This window comes from Colletotrichum orchidophilum, assembly GCF_001831195.1.
Source record: "Colletotrichum orchidophilum strain IMI 309357 chromosome Unknown Scaffold_117.1, whole genome shotgun sequence".
In the NCBI taxonomy this organism is placed as follows: domain Eukaryota; kingdom Fungi; phylum Ascomycota; class Sordariomycetes; order Glomerellales; family Glomerellaceae; genus Colletotrichum; species Colletotrichum orchidophilum.
Genome location: NW_019173073.1, coordinates 64,336 through 86,119, shown reverse-complemented (window position 1 = coordinate 86,119; position 21,784 = coordinate 64,336). Strand labels below are relative to the sequence as shown.

Genomic DNA, 21,784 nt, shown 5'->3' with positions numbered 1-21,784 from the left:
AAATACCCTTGTGGTGGTGGTCTGCAAGTTCAGCCAGACGCCCATTGACACAAAATTGGTCTTGTATCTAGTCTCATAAACACAAGGAGGCAGCTTTGCAATGTTCTTTCCACTGTTCATATTGTGATGTTTCCGGGTGCTTCCAACCTGGCCCTTCAGCATGATCGATGCCCGAGTTCCAAGTGTAGTTGGGCACCCAAAGGCGGTACCCCGACAGACCCCGTGTTTGAAGCAAAGACTAGAAATTTGGAAGGCCTCATCGCCACCCCTAATGACGTACATTTTTGCATCGGATGCCATTCGTCTGAAGTTTCGATCGCTTCAGACCAGGTGACAGGGGAATTTCACCGCATATGTATGTAGTAAGGGGTTTAGGGGCCTCTTGAGTCCAATCGACCCTCTCCTCCTTGGGTGCGACGGACAGGCGTCTAAGGTAGAACGGCCAATATCAGTACAGCTTCCATCTTTAGGTATGCTTAACCGCTGCTCCTTTGTTGGCCTCCTTTTAATGCCAACCGCTTGACGTCTAAGAAGATCCAAAGCGTGCAAGGGCCCAAGTCATGCGATCCAAAGTCATGCGATCCACATGGACAACCACAGCCAACAACCCAGTGGTTCATGGATTATTTGATGCTTTAACCTGCACTGCTAACTGAGTAGAATCTCTTGGAACCAAAAACATGAGGTGAGCGAGGAAGCCTGAGCTTACTAATTGAGACATACCAGCCATTCCAAACGCGGCGGACTTTGTTTGTCCGCTTATCGGAGATGCTCCACATCGGACTTAACAGCCTATGGCAGGGGACCATTCCATAGCACTCCCCAGGTCCGCCTTCGCCCCACATTGACCGCCTGCTCCCCCACCAACCTGTCTGGCCGTACCTTGCGTCTGCCTACCAACACAGTAACGTACCTACCTACCTACCTCAACTTCGCGAGGCCCTGTACGTCAACGTCCCGCCAACGCACCTCGTCTCTGTTCCCACGCAATTGGCAACGTCAATCGCGCACCATCGTCAGCCTCGCGAGAAACGGATTGATTCTCTTGACCGCTGCTCAACAGCACCAAAATCACCCGCGATGGATACCAACGAGGGCAACCAAGCATCTGATGCGCCCGACGTCAAGAAGATGAACGATGTAAGAGCTGCTGCCCTTCCTCGTCCTCTTCCTCCCAGGACTCTGCTTCCCTTCCTCCCACGATTCCCAACCTACCCCTGAGCTCTCCGTCAGCTGCTTGATCTGGTTTCTTTTCACTTTCGCTTAACGCCGTCGCCTTTGCTACCGTTCTCATCGACTTTCGCCTACGATGACGACGACGATGACTTTAGGACCCCATGTTGCGAGCGCAATCGACAAGCATATAGCCAACAATGCTGTTCATGGAAACGACCGCGATGACTCTCGGGCTGAACCCCGAAAGTAAATGAACCTTTCTGATCAAACTGTCTAGATCCGACTTCGACGCCTCGCGAAGCTTGGCTCATCGACCAGATCTCCTAAGCCGGAGGGAGAATCGTCAGCGGACGTCGAGACCTTAAACTCCGCAACGAGCGAAGGCAAGGCTACCAAGGCCTCGGCAGATACGACGCTCTCATCTACACCGAAACCCGTCGCCTCGAATCCCTTCACACAGCTTGGTGTCAGGTCCGCAAGTGGTGCTTCGTCGCCAGCTCCTTCAAATGCCCCAGATAGCAACAAGCGAGTCGCCTCTGACCGCACACCCGCACCTGCTCCCGCGAAGAAGGCCTACACAGAGGAGTCATTGGACGACTTTTCAGATCGCACGCTCAGCCATGTCTTCCGGATCACAGTCGATCCCGAGCGAGTGGTCGACGCCCATGGCCACAAGCTTACCTTCCTGCCAGAAGCTAGCCAAGAGCTCCAGGAGAACGGGTCACCGCTCAAGCTGACCACCTCCATCCTCGATAGCGCCTTGCTGGAGGCCGTCACTGCTATCCCCGCCGAGAAGCCTCTTCTTGGCTATTTGCTACCCTCCTTCAAGCGAATCGTCCGGACGAACATACTGAAAGAGACGGTGGATAAGAGGGAGGTACTCGAGGAGGCAAAGAGACTCTGCGTCAGCAACTCTTTGTTTGCGCTCACGATACCGGATCTCTTTGGGTAAGTCGATGTGCCATGTGCATTTCGATTACTGACAGATGGTATTAGACGATCACGTCCCGAGAGCCTGGTCACATATCTGCTCAAAGGACATGAACAGGACGATGGAGTCTGCCTGGACTTCTTGCGGGAGGCTGTGAAGCGATTTCCTGAGGATGATCAATTCCCAGTTGCTTTTGCCGAGGCCATGCACACACTCAGCACCAAGCTTTCGACTTTGACCATGGAGGACGACTACAAGCCATACATCAGTGTGAGTTTCCCGGCATCACTGTTGTTCGCTATTTCTTTCAATCGCCCTCGTGCCTTTGGGATAGACCAATACTAATGCCAAGACCTGATAGGCTTTAATGTCATACACAAAGTTCCCGCCTCTTCTGAATGCTTTGGCGCAGCATCCCAACTTCATGACTACTCAAACCCTGGGTGCCCATATTGAGAGGGAGACAATTCTCGGTCCCTTCTTCCGCATATCTCCCTTGCAATCCGAGGTGACGATGACGTATTTCCCAAATCCCCGTGGCCTTGACCGGACTCGGGCTGCCCCATCCCAAGATGCTCTGCGAGCCATTCTTCGAGTCCACCAGGACGAGCTCTTCACAATCGCCAATGCCTTTATCCGAGCAGACACCGACACCCGAAGCCGTGTACTCGACTGGTTTGCCTCCGCTATCAACGGCAACCACAAGCGCAGGGCTCTGCAAGTCGATCCTAAAGAGGTATCTTCAGACGGCTTCATGATGAATTTGACCGTCGTTTTGGATCGGTTCTGCTCTCCATTCATGGACACGACGTTCTCAAAGGTCGACAGAATCGAGGTTGAGTACTTCCGTCGCAGCCCCCGTGTGAACATCAAGGAGGAGACAAAGCTCAATGCAGATCAATCGGCGTCCGATGCATTTTATGCCACCAAGTCTGAAGGCAACTCAAACTTCATTTCCGAGGTCTTCTTCTTGACTTTGGCTGCGCACCACTACGGCAGTGAGGCAACAAACTCGAAACTCAAGAGCCTGGAAAGAGATATCAAGTGGTACGAGAAGCATTTGGCTGCCATGGAAGCTGAGCGGGTCAAGGTTCAGAACCAACCACAGCAGCTTGCTATGTTTGAGTTGACACTCAAGCGTCACACTACCGTCCTGGAGAAGGCAATTGCCATGAAGTTTGCCATTGAGGGTGTTTTCCTGGACGAGAAGATGCAAGAACTGTCCCTTCGCTTCATGCGATACGTGGCCGTGTGGCTCCTTCGCCTTGCCAGCCAATCCCACTACACTCCAGACAAGGATCTTCAGCTCCCTCTCCCCGCTCAAGCCCCCGAGGCTTTCGCATGCCTGCCAGAATATGCCCTCCAGGACGTGGTCGACAACTTCAAGTTTGTCTACCGCTATCTTCCTCAAATCATGCCATCCGCTGTCGGCAGCGAGATGATTGCGCTCTGCATTGCCTTCTTGCGTTCGTCAGAGTACATCAAGAACCCTTACCTCAAATCATCTCTGGTCACGTTACTCTTTTCCGGTACTTGGCCCTTTATGCACTTTAAGAAGGGCGTTTTGGGAGATCAGCTCTACGGATCGAAGTTCGCAAACGACAATCTCTTGCACGCCCTCATGAAGTTCTATATCGAGGCGGAGTCAACTGGTGCCAACACCCAATTTTACGACAAATTCAACATTCGATACGAGATCTTCCAGGTCATCAAGTGCGTCTGGGGCAACGATGTGTACAAGCAGCAACTGACGAGGGAGAGCAAGTAAGTTCAGTTCTATTTCCGCCAGTATTCAATGTCGTGATATGCCACTGACAAATACTAGGGTAAACCGACAATTCTTTGTTCAATTCGTCAACTTGCTACTCAACGACGCGACTTACGTGCTTGACGAGGCACTTACAAAATTCCCAAAGATTCACACATTACAGCAAGAGTTGGAGTTTGGCAACGCACTTTCCACGCAAGATAGAGAGAAGAAGCAGGAGGAGCTGACACAATTGGAGGGCCAGGCGGGCTCATATATGCAGCTGGCTAATGAGACGCTGGCGATGATGAAGCTGTTCACATCGGCATTAGCATCGGCATTCACGATGCCTGAGATCGTGCAGCGTCTGGCGAGCATGCTTAACTACAATCTGGAAACACTGGCGGGACCCAAGATGGGTCAGCTCAAGGTGAACAACCCGACCAAGTACCATTTCCAGCCGAGGGTTCTGCTGTCAGACTTTGTCGACATCTACCTCAACCTGGGTTCATCCCAGGCATTCATCGACGCCGTGGCATCAGATGGTCGCTCATACAAGCCCGAGATCTTTGACAAGGCTAGCTATATTCTCTCGAAACGCAGCATGAAGGAGGCGAATGAACTGGAGCGGCTCGACACATTGAAGGCCAAGTTCCTTGAGTCGAAGCAGATTGCGGACCAGGCGGAACTGGACCTTGGAGATATCCCTGCAGAGTTCGAAGACCCAATCATGGGAGATTTGATGAAGGATCCTGTCATCCTGCCATCAAAGCACATTGTCGACCGGGGAACCATCGTGCAGCATTTGCTGTCGGATCCAAAGGATCCTTTTACGCGACAGCCGATGACTGTGGACGACGCGATTCCTCACACGGAGCTGAAGGAGAAGATACAGAAGTGGAGAGAGGGAAAGATCGCGGCAGCCAAGGCTAGGGCTGCGGGCGATGATGCCATGGATACGACGGAAGGCTGATGAATGGGAAACGGCACCATGATCGGTTTGGGAAGGCTCGGGGACTATTGTGATTTGTGTTGATTAGACGTTCATGTCCTCTTCGGGGACGGGGATCACAAAGGCCCAGGCATATTTTAGACCTGGAATAGACGCACAGTACGTCTTTGGAAGAAGAGAAGTAAGGATGAAAGCGTCCGTTGCAAAGATTATTGAAACATGAAGCGAGACGGCGACTATTTGTGACAGCAAAGAAGAGTTGCCCTACCAGGTTGGGCAGAGACATGTGGCCCAAAGTGACTGTTTCTATCGCTCAACTTGCAACCAAAACTGGAGATGAATGGCCCATACACCTGAGGCCAGCTCGGCGTTGCCGGGCGTTGCCGGAATTTGAAGATGAAGTAGCTCTCAATTTCGTTGCGCAAAAGGAAGCTGAGGAATGGTGAGCAGTAGGGGGCGGAGGAACTGAAGCTGTGGGGCCCCGGGGGGCGGGCCGAAGGGAATCGTGAGCAAGTATTCTGGGTTCCAAAAGTTTGTTGGTCTGAGACGAGGTATTCTGGGGAGGATTCCAAGCGAGTCGAGGCCAGGCGAGGTGAGGCGAGACGGCGATGGTGAGCTGTGTTGTTCGCTGACCGGGTTCGGGTTGTCCTTCACCGAGATTACGAGAGGCGAGAGAATAGAAAGTCGGACCACCATGGGAAGCTCAGCCACAGCGAACGGAAGACGTCGTGGTGGGAAAAAGTGAGGCGGTGTTGATGATCCGTGGGGGGTTCTTTAGTGGATACGTAAAAGAGAGTTTCTTCATTCGGGCCCCCTTGTCCTTGCCTTGCGAGTGAGACAGTCAACCAGGGGGAGGTCTGGTCCCTTTCTTTTTGCTTGGGATAGCGTAACGGTCTTGGCGGTTGGGGGGGAGGGATTATAGGGGACAGTGTTTCTTCGGCGAGGAAATGAAATGGCATGGTGCTTTCTTTGATTCTGGTCTCTCAGGGGGTTGGATTTGGCTGAGGTGATGGGTGAACAGGTGGTCATGATGTCATTGGGCAACTGGAGGGAAATAGCGAGCCGTTGTTGATATTCCGTCGCGCCCGTCCGACCTACTGCAGTGGACGGTTATTCGTTTCATCCTTGGCTTTCTTTTGGATTTCGTATAGCCACCCCCCGTTCTCCTTTGTTTGTCTAGATTTTGCATGTTATATTTTGATATTCGGCAGCGCATATTTAGAGGGGAGGAAAAAAAAAGGACTCCCAATGGACCCAATGGGATCCAGGCTGTGTTACGGTGCTAGGCATTGATATCCGAGCCGACTTATCCAGAGCCCACCATCCCCGTTGTCCCCATCTCCAATCATTGCCGTGAGACACGGAGCGCATGGCAGAGACTTGAGACAAGGAAACGATGGGCCTCGTCGATGAACCGGATGCTAGCAGTGAGGGAAGCAGCCCGAGTGGGAATGGGTGAGAGAGAGAGAGAGAGAGAGAGAGAATTGCAGCGAGCGATGTGCTCCCAGGTTCAGGTTTGGTTGGAGCCAGCTCTCCACCGCCGGCGCCAGTCCAGGGACCGCCCGCCCGCTGTGGCGGCAGACCGGCACTGCTGACGATTGGGCGAAACGTGGGGCGGTGGACGTTTGGCTGTTTCTTTGACGTAGCATGTGTTGAAAGTAGATGGACTGTGGGCCACCCGAAATGTCACCCGTGCCAAGCTTTGGGCGTAGCGTCGTTTTGTGGACTTGGGGATCCTTGGACACGCATGCTTGTGTGTGCGTGTGTGTGTGTGTGTGTGTATGCCGCGAAGCCTTGAGACGTGGGGAAAGCTTACCTTACGCTAGGTAATGTTGTCGTTTGTTGCATGGGAGGATGAGAGACTAGAGACGTGGAAGAGCGAGAGTGACTGGGGAGCAAGAGAGAAGCGAGACAAAGGGAGGCCGCCCTGCTTAACCCTCGTGCCTCGATCCAGAGACACTTGGGCAGTTCATCCGCAAAACACGTGCTTTTCGCCATTGAGTGGTCGCGACAACATCCCAAAGTCATCCCGTTTCTGTTGACATTGGATTATGTTCTTGTTGGGAAGCTGATTTGCGGATATTTCTTCTGCGCCCCTTTCTGTCCCTTTTTTTTATTATTTACTTTTCGGGGTTTCCCTGGTCCTCCCGGGGGAAAGGGTCGCGGCAAATCATCCCATCCCACAGCTCTTCACACCGATCCAGGGGTGGATGAAGACGAGGGGGGCGGTCGAACGTGTCTCGACTAGGCAACTTGCAACTCTCTCTTGACACCTTAGCTACGCTACGTATGCGAGGTGAGGTACTGGCGGCGGCATGTACCGAGTCTTCTCTCGAGTACCTGCCAAGGACTCTCTGCATTGGCTTCACGTCAATGATGTAGCTGCATCCTCAGTACCTGGGCACAAAGAGTATGGTACGGATACCTTGGCACGCTTACTTAAGGTCGGTAAGTAAAGGCACGTAGAGCATCCGTACCTACGGAGGACGGATACATTCTACACCGTCTTGTGCCCCGCCATCCGGCTTCAGTGGAGGTCGCGCGTCACCCCACTTGCATCTGCCATTGGCCTTGGCAGGCTGGCCCTCTCTCTTTCTTTCGGTCTGTCTTTTTCCTTGCAACCAGAGCTTCCACTCCACGTCCGGTTCCCTCGGCGTTTCTCCCTCAGCGATCCCGTCCATCGGATCGGACGGATTGGGCCAGCCATGGGGTGGGAGCTGTAGCTGTCAAGTCTACTGAACATGTCCCTGCTCTGCCGTGCACCCCACCCGAGGTGTACTGCGGCAGGTAGCTAGCTATTCGCAGGTAGCTAGCCGCCTTAGTCCATAGTACAGCGAGCTTTTTCCTTGGAGCCCCCGTCCCGGTTCCAGCTCCCTGCCTTACACATGCAGGTGCAGATGCAAGCGCAGTGCTACGGCCTCCCAGCTCCGCTTGATGCTGTGAATGCCCCTCCTCTTCCTCCTCCTCTCTTTCTTCTCCCTCGCTCCCACTCCTAGGATCTCCCATCCTGCCTCTTCTCAAACCACTCCCCTTGTCTCGGTCTCCAGCTCCAGCTCAAGCTCCAGCTCCAGCTCCAACACATACCTAGTCATCAGTCTCTCGACTTCATATAAACATCGCCCTTCGTCCCGCTCCAAGCTCACTTTCCTGTTCCCCTCGCATACTTGCTCCCTCCTCAATACCCTTCCAACAATTTTCACCTCCTTTTCACTCCAAAATGGTTCACCTCGCAACTGTCAACACACCCCCGGACTCGGCGTCCGTCTCCGGTGCCGAGGACTCGTCGTCCGGTGTCAACCTCCGCAAGGTGCAGCAGCAGCTGAAGAAGGTGCAGCTCCAGCTCGCTGACCACGACGATGGCTACACCACCAGCGTCTACGGCTCCCGCTTCGCCAACCAGGACCTCCCCAAGAGCGAGATGCCTGAGAGCGAGATGCCCAAGGAGGTCGCCTACCGCATGATCAAGGACGAGCTCAGCCTCGACGGCAACCCCATGCTCAAGTAAGCTGGCCACCTGCTTCCCCCTCCTCCACCATATGCATATGTGCGACTCTTCGTCACATGCATGGAGCTCTTGTCATTTCTGACCATTGTCACTAATCGATCTAGCCTGGCCTCCTTTGTGACGACTTACATGGTGAGTACCACACACAAATCCCCCATTGGCAGTGACATACCACGCTAACACCCCACCCCAGGAAGAAGAAGCCGAGAAACTCATGGTAAATCCTCACCAACCCTTTTTCCACCGGCGTACCTCGTCCTCGAAACCACACCCCGATATCTAACATGGTATACAAATGGCAGGCCGAGAGCTTCAGCAAGAACTTCATCGACTACGAAGAATATCCCGCTTCAGCAGACATTCAAAACCGTTGCGTCTCCATGATCGGCAAGCTCTTCCACGCCCCCGTCGGCGCGGGCGAGGGCATCGGCGCTGTCGGCACCTCGTGCGTCGGCTCCTCCGAGGCCATCATGCTTGCCGTCCTCGCCATGAAGAAGCGCTGGAAGAACCAGCGCAAGGCCGAGGGAAAGTCTACGGAGAACCCCAACATTGTAATGTCCTCCGCCGTCCAGGTCTGCTGGGAAAAGGCCGCCCGCTACTTCGAGGTCGAGGAGAAGCTCGTCTACTGCGCCCCCGACCGCTACGTCATTGACCCCCAGGAGACCGTCGACCTCATTGACGAGAACACGATTGGTATCTGCGCCATCTTGGGTACTACCTACACTGGCGAGTACGAGGACGTCAAGGCTGTCAATGACCTGCTGATTGAGAAGAACCTCGATATTCCCATCCACGTTGACGCCGCCAGTGGAGGTTTTGTCGCCCCTTTTGTCGTGCCTGACCTGGAGTGGGATTTCCGCCTCAAGAATGTCGTCTCTATTAATGTTTCTGGTCACAAGGTATTATCCCTCGCCCCCTCTTCTCATCAATACCGAGATCTTAGGAACGGGAGTCGCTGACACAACATAGTACGGCCTCGTCTACCCCGGCGTTGGCTGGGTCGTCTGGCGCTCCGCTGAGTTCCTCCCCCAGGAGCTCGTCTTCAACATCAACTACCTCGGCGCCGACCAAGCCTCTTTCACCCTCAACTTTTCAAAGGGCGCCTCCCAGGTCATTGGCCAGTACTACCAGCTCATCCGCCTTGGCAAGAAGGGCTACCGCGCCATCATGTCAAACCTCACCCGCACTGCAGACTACCTCTCTCAGTCCCTCGAGGTCCTCGGCTTCCGCATCATGTCCAAGCGCTCCGGCGAGGGCCTGCCCCTCGTCGCCTTCCGACTGCCTGAGGTCGCCGAAGGCGATGAGGACCGCCACTACGACGAATTTGCTCTCGCCCACCAGCTCCGCGTCAGGGGCTGGGTCGTCCCCGCCTACACCATGGCCCCCAAGACAAACGACCTCAAGATGCTCCGCGTCGTCGTCCGCGAGGACTTTAGCAAGTCGCGCTGCGACTCGCTCATCACCGACATCAAACTATGCATGGGTCTGCTCGAGCAGATGGACAAGGATGGCGTCAAGAGGCAACAGGAGTACATCAGCAAGCACCACCTCACGAGCTCGAAATCCACCCACAACCACCCAAAGTTCAGAGTTTGTCCCCAAACCCCCGGGTCCCCCCGCGTGGACCACCCAGGATGAGATTTCACTAACCGCTCTCTGTGAACAGAAGGAAAAGCATTCCCTACAGGGTAAGACTGGCAAAACGCATGCCATCTGCTAAGGCCTTTCGCGGCTGCTGTCACAAGGACGGAAATTATTTACAGCACGAGTTAAACGATTGACACGACGCATACGACGGCTTCAGGGGGGAGGGGGCAGCGGTTTCAAGGCTGGGCCCGGCTAGGTAGGCTGACGGCGGGGGGTTTGTGGGTTGTTATATACATCTGCGCGAGGATGGGAATGTCAGTTTTCCTCGAATCTGTATCATGTTACATTGCGTTCGGGACTGCGACGCGTCCAAGAAATCTGTAGAGGAAAAGAGTACACACTTGCCAATGGATTGATTACGAATACTAATCGGGAGGGATAAACCGATCTTGTCATCCCTCTTCAGTGCCTCGAAGGGTCTCCAGCGCCCAAGCTACCTGCAACAACCCGTCAGACGCTAAAGTGGATCTCTTGTGTCGAACTCTTTTCTCTCCACAACGGCAGGTCTTTCACAAACTCGCAATGGATATCCTGGCAAAAGCACAAGCAGTTTGGCTTGCATAACGATGAGCAGCCATGTCACCAGAGAGATCTGCTACAATTTCCCAAGGACCATTTGAGGCCTTGTTCTCCCTACTGAGCATTCCAAATTCATGCAGATTCCTGATGTTGAATCCGCTGGCCTCGTAGACTAGATCCTTTCCTACAAATTTGGAGCCCACGTTTCTCCGCGCCTCCATTCCTCTGCAACTTGTGGCTCTGGTGTATGTCTGTAGGCGTCGGGCAGGATTCCCTCGAGGACTCCCTTGACCTGCAAGGCAATCACCTTTGAGAACCATCGATGCTGTGCAGTCCCACCGGCAAAGATCCAGAGGTTGTCAACGTCGGGGTGCCGCTTCCAGAGCCCACGAATCTCGCCTTGAGCGTCCGCGCCCCATGTGGGCTCGAGCCTGCGGGCAATATCTTCGGCTCCGGCTCCGAGCGTGTCGGGGAGGTTCTTCCGGCCATCAATGTTGCCGAACCCGATGCACCAGACAATGGCGTCTGCTTCCAGCCGAGTGCCGTCAGATAGGACAAGACCGTTGGCTGTGTAGGAGGTGGGCACGACCCCGGACCGGACGCCGACTTTCTTGGTCGTGATGAGATCCATGCCTGTTCCCATGTCAACAAAGTGCCCGCCGCAACGGTCGATGAGGTTGATGAGCAGGTCGCCCGTCAGGGAGTCTTGCACGCGAAGCCCGGCCTTTCTAGCCTCGTTGTATCGGTCCCTTGAATGGAACAAAGTTAGCAGACCGAGGAAAGAAAATGATTCCAGAGACCTATGTGTGTGCCTTACGGTTCTTGTGCGGCTTGCATCGTGTGAGCCAGGCCTAGGATGGCGCCGCCTACAGCCAACGGTCCTCCGTTGACAATCACGTCGGCGTCTTCCGCCGGTAGGATGTCGTAGACTCCAAAGCCCATTGGGTGAGCAAAGTATGTCATGGGAACGACGTAGGTGTCTGATCGTTGCACCATGGTTGTCTTGAGACCGGCATCGTGGCAGTCAACCAAGACGTCGAATGCCGTGTTGCCGGATCCGATGATGGCCACGGACTTTTTTTTATAATGATGGATTAGCGGAGCTACGAGAACTTCATCCTGACTTGCAAAAAAACGAAAAGAAAAAAAAAACATCCTGAATCAATAGATATATAGCTTCCCGAACTTACCTTGGCCCCCGACGAAACTAGATCGCTGGCGTTGCGATACTGTGCCGAGTGTATGTTGGGGCCTTTGAAAGACTCTTGGCCCGGGAGGTCTGGCAGGGGGGCGGGACCTGCGAAGCCGGCACCGCCCGTCGCGAGGACCATGCATTTGCAGGACAAGGTCCGTCGAATGTTGTCCGTTGCTAGCTCGACGCGCCAGGTCTTGCTCGTTTGGTCGTACTCTGTTGCCGCGATGCTCGTGCGATGGAGAACGCGACGGTTTAGGTCGAACTCCTTGGCAAAGGCCACGATCTGGTCGGCTAGTTGATCTCGCGTGAGGCCTTCGTTGGTTGTCTGTGGGTATGCTACGTAAGTAAATTAGCCAAGTTCCTCGAAATGTCTTACATGATCTGAGGGCCACAAGACTTGAGGAGAAGGTTCCACTGTTGTTGGATGTAGGGCTCGAGAAAGAGGCGAGGGATGCTGCAGGGTTAGGTTTACAGGTTTGCTTCCCATATCTCCCCCCCCATTCCTATCCTTCGCAACCATTGGTGTTTCAAAGTAATTCAAATCTGCAGTATGAAGCTTGAAATTATGCGCACTTACGTATATACGGTGTCTCGCAAAATGACTTGTAGACATGGAAGCGCATACAGTCGTATCTCGACGCCCAGTTGTCCCCTACTTTCGAGTTGCGATCGACCACGACATAGTCGATGTCTAAAGCCTTCAGACGAGCGGCCAGTATCAAGCCTCTGTTTTAGTTCATGTCAGATCCAGGACCATTCCTGTGAAAGAATACTGTAGACTTACGCATTGCCCCCGCCGACAATCAGCACACTTGTCGAGATGGTTTTGTCGTCCGCTATAGGAGCCGAAGGCAGCCTGAGCAGATCCTCGTCCTCGGGGAAGTCTTCATACTCGGCCAGGTATGTGCTCATTGACCAAATCTTCCAGTCGGGTTGGCCCGTTCCACGACTATCGGGAATGAGCATCATCTTTCCTCGGCAGAAAGCCTTGGGGGAAGTAGTCCTGAAGCTGAATTCACAGTCGAGCCATTTCTGACGGGCGTCAATTTCGTTTCCGCGTACCGAGGACAAGAGTTCGTCGCACTTACAAGCTCGTCAGTAGCCTCCATCACCTGCGCCTGTTCGAGCTGGAAGCTCTGGGCTTTGCGCAGAATGTGGAGTTCCAGCAACGCCGACGCAATGACCCCTTTGCTCTTGAACGATCTGAGATGGGCTGTCAGGGCAAGCGTGTCCTTCCAGTGAGATGAGTGTCTGGCAAAGAAGCCTTCTACAGCATGGTGGTGCCTCTGCTGAAGGGCCTTTGAGAGGCCCAAGACAACGCCGCTCGCGGCCTCGTTGGCGTTGATGGCATCCCAATCGTCCAATAATTCTGCTGTGTTCCGTAGTGTCTCGTAGATTTGCGTCCTGATGTCGACCTTGGGAGGGTTATCTGGTAGTTCCATGATTGCGTTTGCTGTCGCTGCTTTCATATATGATTCTCGTGGAAAAGAAGTCCCAGATCAGACTTTGGAAAGCGCGTCGTGCGAGGAGGAGGGGTAGTATTGTATTTCATCCTTTGCCAAGGTCCCCTCCGTACCTTCATGAAACCCCAGGTATACATGTATGCTCGCCGAGTATCACAGACGTTTTCGCGAGAGACCTGCAGATCCTATCTACCGATGTATCCAACTGTTGCAGGCATTGGATGCGACGCTCGTGGCGCTTGGGGAAGACCGTAAGACAATTCCTTCCTACTTGCCAGGTGGCTGATGACAGCACATCAAAGGATTCCTTGGGGATGCACCAGAAGCTGCAATATTTTTTGATCAAAACAAAAAATGGCCCCGGAGCTTGAGGTACACAGAAGATGGCGTTCACTTGGCTCACAGATGCATAGAGGAGGAGTTGCGTCCGTGATGATACGCTAACATGACAAGCACCCAAAAAGCGCTGAGCTCATAGGACGAAGAGGCCGATGTATCTGACGGGCGGCTGCTGTACGCTCAGCCATTCCATCTCTGGGCATGTGTTGTATATCTTGAGTATTCCACTAGTGCTTACTTTATGCTGTGATACGGCCGATTTCTTTCGCAGGAGTAATACGGTTACTTCGCGGCTGCACGGACATTGAGGGGAAATATGCAACCGCAGTGCCACTGTATAATACTTGGATAGCAGAGGAAAGTATGCCAGAACGTCTTAAGATGTGACTGTGACACGAGTGGAGATGGGTTGCCGGCCCTTCTCTATGTCCAGCTTCTCAAATTTAGTTGACAGCCATAGAGTAGGGAATTCTGCTGCTGCGACTGCTTATAGACGAAATAGTTTGACCGTTTGTATATCTAGGTATCTGGGTATGTGTTTCTTATGCTCAAATCGTATATCTGACAACCCAAATCCCTAAGGGTGAAATGCGTAAATGAATGAGACTACAACTAGCAATACTCGAATTGACCGACCTTGAGGCTTCAGGCTGAGTTTCGATTGTGCCGATAGGTGTTGGCCTTTCCTGCATACGGTCCTATCGCTGAGCAATAATACAGTGGTAAATGGACTTGAGTGAAACAAAATTGCTTTGAAGCCCAAGGTAACATGGCATTTAGCCAGTGGGAGCCCAATTCTGGCCTACACATTGAATCATGCTGTCTGCCTACAAATTCTGCGACACCTTTGATACCTGGATGATGTACTACATTATCACATGGCGCTTCCTACCGCCCGGGGCGTGACCTGTCTTACTTGGCTCTGTCCGATCTCAAAGCATAGAAAAAGTGTGTCTAGCATGATAATGTATTGACGAGAGCGAAGTTCAAGATAAGATTAGATAGAGCACACCGATGCAGCTCCGCATCGGCCAGTCCCATGCGCCAAGATGCTTGTGACACCCCGCGACGCCCGGGGTACCCTTGCCGACGAACACGAACGGTGGCGCAGCAGCTCCCCCTAGCTGTTTGTCCCCAAGGGTTGACGAATGGCACAACGTCATCTCACCACAGGGGCGGCGGCACAGCCAGACAACTTCCCAAATGGCAACAGCTCGCCCGGCCTTTTCGTTTCGCCGCTTACCACAATCGCTAGGCAACAAGTTATTGACCTGTCGCCCGTCTTTGCTTTGCACGCACATCCATCGTAGCTCGTCAGCTCCAACCTGAGGCGACACCAAGTTCCCCTCCCCCGCAGCTCAGCTTATCTTAGCTCCCTTCAGCTCTCCAACTTGTCCATCTCACTCCAACTCTTCGTCTCCAACAGCTTACTACCTCGCCTCAGGATATCCCATCCGTCGTCACATTCTCCAACACACAAATCACAGCTCCCCGAACGCCGGACTGCCAGAGAGACAACATGCCCCCTTTTCCCATGCCTCCACACGACATCTGGAGCCAGGACGCGTTCCAGCACCCGTCCTACAACCCGACTCCGATCCCCCGTCGGCCCCACCCCCAACCCCAGGCCGGCGGCGCCGGCAGCAGCCCCCGCGCCACCCGGGCCTCCGAGCCAGCCCCCAGTGACCCCGTCTCCAAGGAGTTCTTCAAGCACTCGAGCGGCAAGCGCGTCAATACGGACGCCCTCATCTCCAAGGCCCTCAAGGAGCAGTACCCGTACCTTGAGCTCGTCGTCGTGCCCGAGTCCCTCGGGTACGGCAACGGCTGCAACCTGCTCGCCTACGCCCAAGGCGGCCACGCCACCTTTGAGGTCATTGAGGACAAGGGCGATAACCTGCCCTCGTCGCTCGAGTGGCTGCTGTACCTGCCACCCTCCCGGCGTATGGACGGCAACCTGGGCGGTCTGGCTACCATCACCAACTATGGCAAGTACCTGTACAAATGGCAGGGCCATGAGTTCATCGTCTACCTCATTGACGGGCGCGACGGCGTCATGCCGTACCCGATCAAGAACTACTACATCCTCGCGCCCCAGACGTACCATGTCGACCAGCTCGTCCTGTCTGCAGGTAAATGGAGCAGCGATCTCCACGAAGAGGTTTGGGTCTTTGACCAAGGGTACTGGCAAAAGAGCCATGAGCTGTTCAAGAGCTTCCGCGATGCTTCGTGGGAGAACGTCATCCTGGACGCGGATATGAAGAAGGCCCTCATTGAGGACCACCTCTCGTTTTACAACTCCCAGGAGACCTACCAGAACCTCAAGGTGCCGTGGAAGCGCGGTCTCATCTATTACGGACCGCCGGGGAACGGCAAGACCATCTCCATCAAGGCCACGATGAACATGCTCTTCCAGAGGGACATCCCCACGCTCTACGTGCGCACGCTGGCTTCCTTCATGGGCCCCGAGTACTCCATCCAGCAGATCTTTAGCAAGGCGAGGGAGTACGCGCCCTGCTACCTTGTCCTGGAGGACCTCGACACCATTGTCTCGGATGACGTGAGGAGCTATTTCCTGAATGAGATGGATGGTCTCAAAGCCAATGACGGAATCTTCATCATTGGCAGCACCAATCATCTCGACCGCCTCGACCCAGGCATTTCTGTAAGGACGCGTCGTCTCGTAGAAGGACAAACAAGAAACCACAAAAAAAGGCAGAGCCAGCTAACTTCATAACAGAAACGCCCATCCCGCTTCGACAGGAAGTACTTCTTCCCGGACCCCGACCTCGAGCAGCGCATCGCCTACTGCCACTTTTGGCAGAACAAGCTCAAGAACAACAAGGAAATTGACTTCCCCGACGAGCTATGCGAGGCCATTGCCAAGATTACGGACAAGTTCAGCTTTGCGTACATCCAAGAGGCCTTTGTGGCAGCCCTGCTCGCCATTGCACGACGCTCAGATCACCGCAGCAGCAGTACTAGCAGTAAGCGGGGCAGCGTCGAGGCTCTGACGGAGCAGTTCGAGGACGACTGGCTTGGGGTGGTGGTAGATAATGCCTCGGACGGAGAGGACTTGAAGAAGCTGACGCTTTGGGTGGAGATTAAGAAGCAGATTGAGATTCTGAGGGACGGGATGGAAGAGAAGAATTAGATGTGGTGTCGGTGGCATTGAGGGCTGGATATGGACGGACATGGCTGGGAATTGATCGAAGTGTACGATTATACCACATTGTGCAAGAATTTGAACCACTATCAAATGCTTCCTACGGTGTGCCTACGTGCGCTGTCTGTGCCATTGAGGGATTCGTAGTTGCCGCGGCTGGATCGCCGACGGCTGGTTCGCCACGCAGTCGATCGGCCGCTTGCATGAAGAAAGAGTCTATTCGGAGTGTTACCGGAAGGATCAGTAACTGCGAGGTAGAGTCCGCCTCTCTATTCAGTTGCTGGAGGGCGTCGTGGAAGCCCTCGAGCAAGGCAAAGGCTGACGTGACATCTTCGGGCTCGGTAGCTAGCACAAATAGGTAGATGATGAAGTTACCACAGAGTACGAGTTGAGATCGTGCATCTGATGAGGGCCTACGTGTCAGTACGTATTGTCTTGAGGGGGGGGGGGGGGGGTGGGAAAAGGGGGGAGGGAGGGGTCGGAAGCCCCCAACACCCCCGCGGGGCTTGGGGGGCGTTTCCCCCCAAAACCTTTGGGAAACCGCGGAATGGGGGGGGGGCCGGCCAAAACAACAGGCAAAGATGTGGGGGGGGGGGGGGGGCAAATGGGGGAAGGAGGCGTACGACGACCCCAGAAGCCCTGCAGGTCTTTGGGTCTGATGCTCCTCATAAACTTTGTGAAGCCAGCGAATTGAGAGAGGGCAGTGCCAAACCACAGGCGAAGATTGGATGATGGGATGGCTTTGGCAATTTTGGTGGCGGGATTCATGAGGGCGCGGTAGAGGAGAGCTAGGTGGGCATAATACGCGAGATGGAGGGGCGCTACTATCCTTAGACTCAACACTCCAATAAAATTTTTTGGGATACTGACCATTATTTGATGCCCCGGGAGCCCTCTCCACATGAGATATCGTGAGGCATTGCGGCAGCAGAGTCACCCAGTCGTGGAGCTTCTCCTGGAGTGCGACCAGATGCCCTCGATTCTCCGTGTCAGTCCTCTGCAACTCTGATGGCACGAGCCTAGGTATCTGACTGGACTAGATATCAGTTTGATGTCAATCAGATACGTTAGATTGGATGAGTACTCACAAACTACACTCAATCACCCCTCGCAGAGTCTGGCTCACCTTCACCAGCTCCAAGAATCGCGCTCCAGTTGCGACATCAAACTCTACATTACTCGGATCAACCAGCCCTCGCAAGTCCCCAGAAACGCTCTCTTCACTGCGTAAATCCCCCATCGTGACGGCCGACGTGTTGAAGGAAGCAGGGTAGATATGCGGCGGATTTCCGTGACACACGGCCGACCACATGTCAGTGACATACGTCGCCCACCAAAGCTTCCTCCGCAGCCTCTTCTCCCACGCCGGGAGGTTCCACTTCTCGGCGTCCTGGTGCAGGCCAATCATCTGCGCGGCGGCCACGGCCTGGGCCGTCAGTGTCCACGTCCTGGGGTGCGCGATGCTGTCTGTCCTGTTGGGCGTCATGTGGAGGAGGAGCAGGGATGCTTGGAGCTTGGCCAAGTTGGGGGAGTCGAGCTCTCGTTGCAGAGAGTCGGTGGCAAGATCGGCGAGTACGTGTTGTTGGAAAGGAAAGGGGCCTTGCCGAGACGGCTCGGTGTTCCAAAACACCGAGGCTAGAGCGTAGACTGCCCCGCGGAGGGAGGCAGGAAGCTTGGCCTTGTCGTCGGAGTACTGTCTGAGGAACCTGACTTTTGATAGAACGGGCAGTACCGGATGAACGTGTCTGAAATATAGGCGTACGAGCGTGGGGCCGTGAGGCTCTACCAGCCTCTCGATCGCACGAGATGCCTGGCCCCGGGCCTCATTGTCGTGGGCGGTAAATTCGTCCTGCAGGAGGCAGAAGTGAACCGGCGGATCCCATGAGTATCCGCTGCCTTGGTAGACCTGGATGAATTCTGCGTCTATCTGATTGGGACCGCTGAGGACGTCTGAGCGGAACGAGGCGAGGAAGTGGGTGTCCTGCTCGGCTGCCGGGCCCATGCTGTGTGCTGTCCTGTTCTCGTTATCTTCCAGCGTCTGCGTTTCTGGCTTCCCATGCTGTACTTGTTCGGGTGGGCGGGGAGCAGCAGACGTATCAAGCGGGTCATTCTGAGCCAAAGGGGAAGGGGTTGGGCTGTCCAATGTTGCCCGTGAAGGTTCTGAGATGTGAAGAGTCCCATCTTGAGGAGCATTGCAAGGGGTGGGTGCGGATGCGGATGCTGCAGACGCAGAAGCTGCACTTCCTGTTGCCGATGATTTGCATTCTATTCCCCTTCCCTTGCAGAAAAGACCTGTACCCCGTCAGCCGTTTATCTCCCCGACCCGGAGACTCGGGAGCGAGGTCACTTACAGGGTGGAGCAGACGTGATGACGCATACAGTCTTCCTCCTTCGACAGGCGTCACAAGGGCGGTTCTTTCGGCTCCTCCATCGTCTTGCTTGACCGAACTCGCTCGGCACTTTGAACTTCCGTCTTTGGGAGGAATTCGCGGTATCTTGAGGCATGGCGTCGGTCCAGATGCCGTCAAGGGCTATTAGTGATAAAGTTGCCCGATCCTCTGGTATTGTGCATGGGAAGTTGGCCGATGAAGTTGGCCGACGCCGATGTCGCCTATAAGGTTGATGGTGCTTTTGTCATTAATGCTAGTGGCTTACATGTGGGACCTGTTAGTGCAACGCTGGGGCGGGGGACAACTTGGTATCGGCCAATCGGTCAACCTATCTCAGCGCCGTTTTCCGAGGACCAGCTTTCTCGATAGTGAGGATCTGATGTTGAATTGAGTTATAACGAGTGATTATAAACTAATGCTAAAAAGTTGTTGGACAGAGATAGTGAGATATTATTGACCATTGTGTCACGGTGCTCCTTGGACACCTTATGTTTCTACCAGAGCCGAACCGTGGAGAGATTTTGCTAGAGACAAAAGAGCCTAATATTCGCTCCACAGAATTATCGTACGATGACAAGGATATCTACACATCTTCCTTGCTTGGCAAAGCGACCTTTCCTGCCTTGTCTCCCTGGCCAGAAAACTCGTGGAGAATTTCAGGAGTCTCAGCCAGCGTCACATCCCATTTGCCCTTGTGCATCTCTTGAAGCTCACGCGCAGACGGCGCGTCTCTTACGAACGCGTCCAAGTTTCTCGCCGGAAAAAACCTATGCAGCAAGGCGTATACAAGACCACTCGAAAGAAGCCCATAAATATACGACATGAAATACAGCTCGGTTGCCCCTTCGCTCACAGTCGCTGACGTGTCAACGGCGGCGATGAAGCCAGGCATGCAGGGTACGACGCCAATAAGCCACTGCGAGACCAGTCAGCGAATGTTGCAGTTTGATGGGATTGGGAATAACTCACTGCTACCGGCGCCCTCCAGTTGCAGCCATAAGAAAACCAGTAGATACTGCCCGAGTCGCCGCGATACAGGTCGTCCACGTTCACCTTGCTCTTATTAACAACCAGGTAGCTAGATATCATCAACCCAGTCATTGGGGCCAAGAAGACGCTGTAACTTGAAAGGACTGTGAGGAAGATTGTTGCAGTGTTGACCAGACGCCAAGGGTTGACCACAACGCTGAACACTGCGGTAATGTAGGCGCCACGACGGATGTTCAGGTACTTGGGAAACGTCGCGGCCAGATCAAAGCCGCCGGCGAGCGCGTTTCCAGGTACATTGACTCCGATCTGCGAGATGACGAGACAAAGCCCCGCGAAAAAGCACGCTGCCCGCGTCCCGGCCGTTTCGTTCTGTGCTAGGAGCTGAGCGAAGAGGGTAGGCGGATTCCAGATGGCCTGGCCTCCGAAGCGGTTCTGGGTCGCTGCGGTGACGAGGATACCGATCAGAGAGCTGAAGATGCCATAGAACGGAAATGATATGGCCTGGCCCACGACGGCGTGCTTGGGATGCGTCGCGAAGCGGGAGTAGTCATTCTGGTTGAGAATACCGGCCGCGATGGAGCCGATTGTCGAGACGATGCCGTATATCATGAGCCAAGCCACGCTGTTCGGTCCGCCTGTGTTTGGTATGGCTGAGCCCGAGGTTATGGTCTCGCCAAAGCCTGATGGTCCCATGGTGGCGAGGGCCCAGATGAGGAGGACGACGAAGAAGACGAGGGTGACGGAGCAGGCGAAGTGGAAGAATTTCTCGAGACGGTGCGGGCGAATCCAGATGACTGGAAGAGATATGACGCTGAATATGATGTAGGAGACGAATTGGGCGGTTGTCATGCCTGTATCTGCTGGTATGCCGTTGGGGATGTGGGTTTCAAGTCTGGGGTCCCAGGAGAGAAGGATCACGTAGATACACTCTCCCCCGACCCAGGCTGTGAAGCCATACCTGCGTGCACTTGGTCAGCAAAGACAACAGTATCGGGAATGCTGAGAACCCATTACGAACCAGACTATGCACACGTCAACATCAGTTTGTCATGTTCGCGGTGTACGAAGTAGGAAGACTTACCGAGAGATAGAAAGATACGGTTCCAAATCACGAACTGCGAACCCCACATACCCCATACAGCTCGACTGAAGACGGGGAAGCCAACTAAAGATATTCCAGTAAGCTACAAAGTCTGCAATAATTTTGAGAACTGATGACGTACTGTGGTAGGAGCTACCCGGAAGCGAGTTGATGATGACGACAGCTGTGGCAACAAGGTTGCCAATGACAATGCCTAAAATACATTAGACAAATCTCACAGAAATCAATAAGTAATGAGACAGACAAATAAGGGCCTGCCACCAGGTCAGGCCCAAGGGAATCAGTGCGCTACCGGTCAGGTAAGTGGTGATGTTGCAGTTCACCAAGAGCCCTGGGATTCCGTCAGCGTCAGGAAGACCTGGTAGGATCTACATGTAGCCTGCACGCACAAAAGTTGTGGAACGTCAGGTAGCCCCAAGTCCGCCTTTGAGATTCGATGGGTCGGATATCGTCGTTCTGTAAGACCCCACGTCAGTGTCATCCCGAATGGCAACACCCTTGGGGATATGACTGCGGAGGCGGGTCGCTTTTACGTACAATCCAGCGGGAAACGAATGGGAGTTCCACCCGTTTCAGGACGGCTTGCAACCCCATCGTCGTTTCTGAGGCTTGCTCTGCGAGAAGGATTGTACGAGGTTGTGCTGCAAATGACTACGGGCAAGTAA

The 21,784-nt window shown here is 54.1% G+C and overlaps 6 protein-coding genes across 6 annotated transcripts; 3 read left to right on the top strand and 3 right to left on the bottom strand.

Annotated features, from left to right (window-relative positions):
• Positions 1–1,080: 1,080 nt before the first annotated feature.
• Positions 1,081–4,827, top strand: CORC01_11150 (ubiquitin elongating factor core; the record flags this gene model as incomplete). Its single annotated transcript, XM_022622776.1, has 5 exons — positions 1,081–1,140; positions 1,454–2,124; positions 2,173–2,377; positions 2,469–3,871; positions 3,933–4,827. The coding sequence occupies 5 exons, from the start codon at positions 1,081–1,083 to the stop codon at positions 4,825–4,827; spliced, it is 3,234 nt and encodes a 1,077-aa protein (XP_022470718.1).
• Positions 4,828–8,023: 3,196 nt separating this feature from the next.
• Positions 8,024–10,031, top strand: CORC01_11149 (glutamate decarboxylase; the record flags this gene model as incomplete). The annotated part of the gene is made up of 6 exons (XM_022622775.1): positions 8,024–8,307; positions 8,416–8,443; positions 8,505–8,528; positions 8,614–9,210; positions 9,281–9,901; positions 9,978–10,031. 6 exons carry the CDS (start codon positions 8,024–8,026, stop codon positions 10,029–10,031), a joined length of 1,608 nt encoding a protein of 535 aa, XP_022470717.1.
• A 630-nt stretch (positions 10,032–10,661) lies between these two features.
• On the bottom strand, positions 10,662–13,114 carry CORC01_11148 (uncharacterized protein; the record flags this gene model as incomplete). The annotated part of the gene is made up of 6 exons (XM_022622774.1): positions 10,662–11,226; positions 11,295–11,551; positions 11,668–12,008; positions 12,250–12,398; positions 12,457–12,704; positions 12,761–13,114. The coding sequence occupies 6 exons, from the start codon at positions 13,112–13,114 to the stop codon at positions 10,662–10,664; spliced, it is 1,914 nt and encodes a 637-aa protein (XP_022470716.1).
• Positions 13,115–14,993: 1,879 nt separating this feature from the next.
• Positions 14,994–16,625, top strand: CORC01_11147 (ATPase; the record flags this gene model as incomplete). Its single annotated transcript, XM_022622773.1, has 2 exons — positions 14,994–16,136; positions 16,212–16,625. 2 exons carry the CDS (start codon positions 14,994–14,996, stop codon positions 16,623–16,625), a joined length of 1,557 nt encoding a protein of 518 aa, XP_022470715.1.
• A 112-nt stretch (positions 16,626–16,737) lies between these two features.
• On the bottom strand, positions 16,738–18,639 carry CORC01_11146 (uncharacterized protein; the record flags this gene model as incomplete). Its single annotated transcript, XM_022622772.1, has 4 exons — positions 16,738–17,039; positions 17,261–17,458; positions 17,508–17,668; positions 17,726–18,639. The coding sequence occupies 4 exons, from the start codon at positions 18,637–18,639 to the stop codon at positions 16,738–16,740; spliced, it is 1,575 nt and encodes a 524-aa protein (XP_022470714.1).
• Positions 18,640–19,610: 971 nt separating this feature from the next.
• On the bottom strand, positions 19,611–21,713 carry CORC01_11145 (thiamine transporter; the record flags this gene model as incomplete). Its single annotated transcript, XM_022622771.1, has 7 exons — positions 19,611–19,943; positions 19,997–20,975; positions 21,134–21,182; positions 21,241–21,312; positions 21,364–21,450; positions 21,509–21,575; positions 21,657–21,713. The coding sequence occupies 7 exons, from the start codon at positions 21,711–21,713 to the stop codon at positions 19,611–19,613; spliced, it is 1,644 nt and encodes a 547-aa protein (XP_022470713.1).
• Between the last annotated feature and the right edge of the window lie 71 nt (positions 21,714–21,784).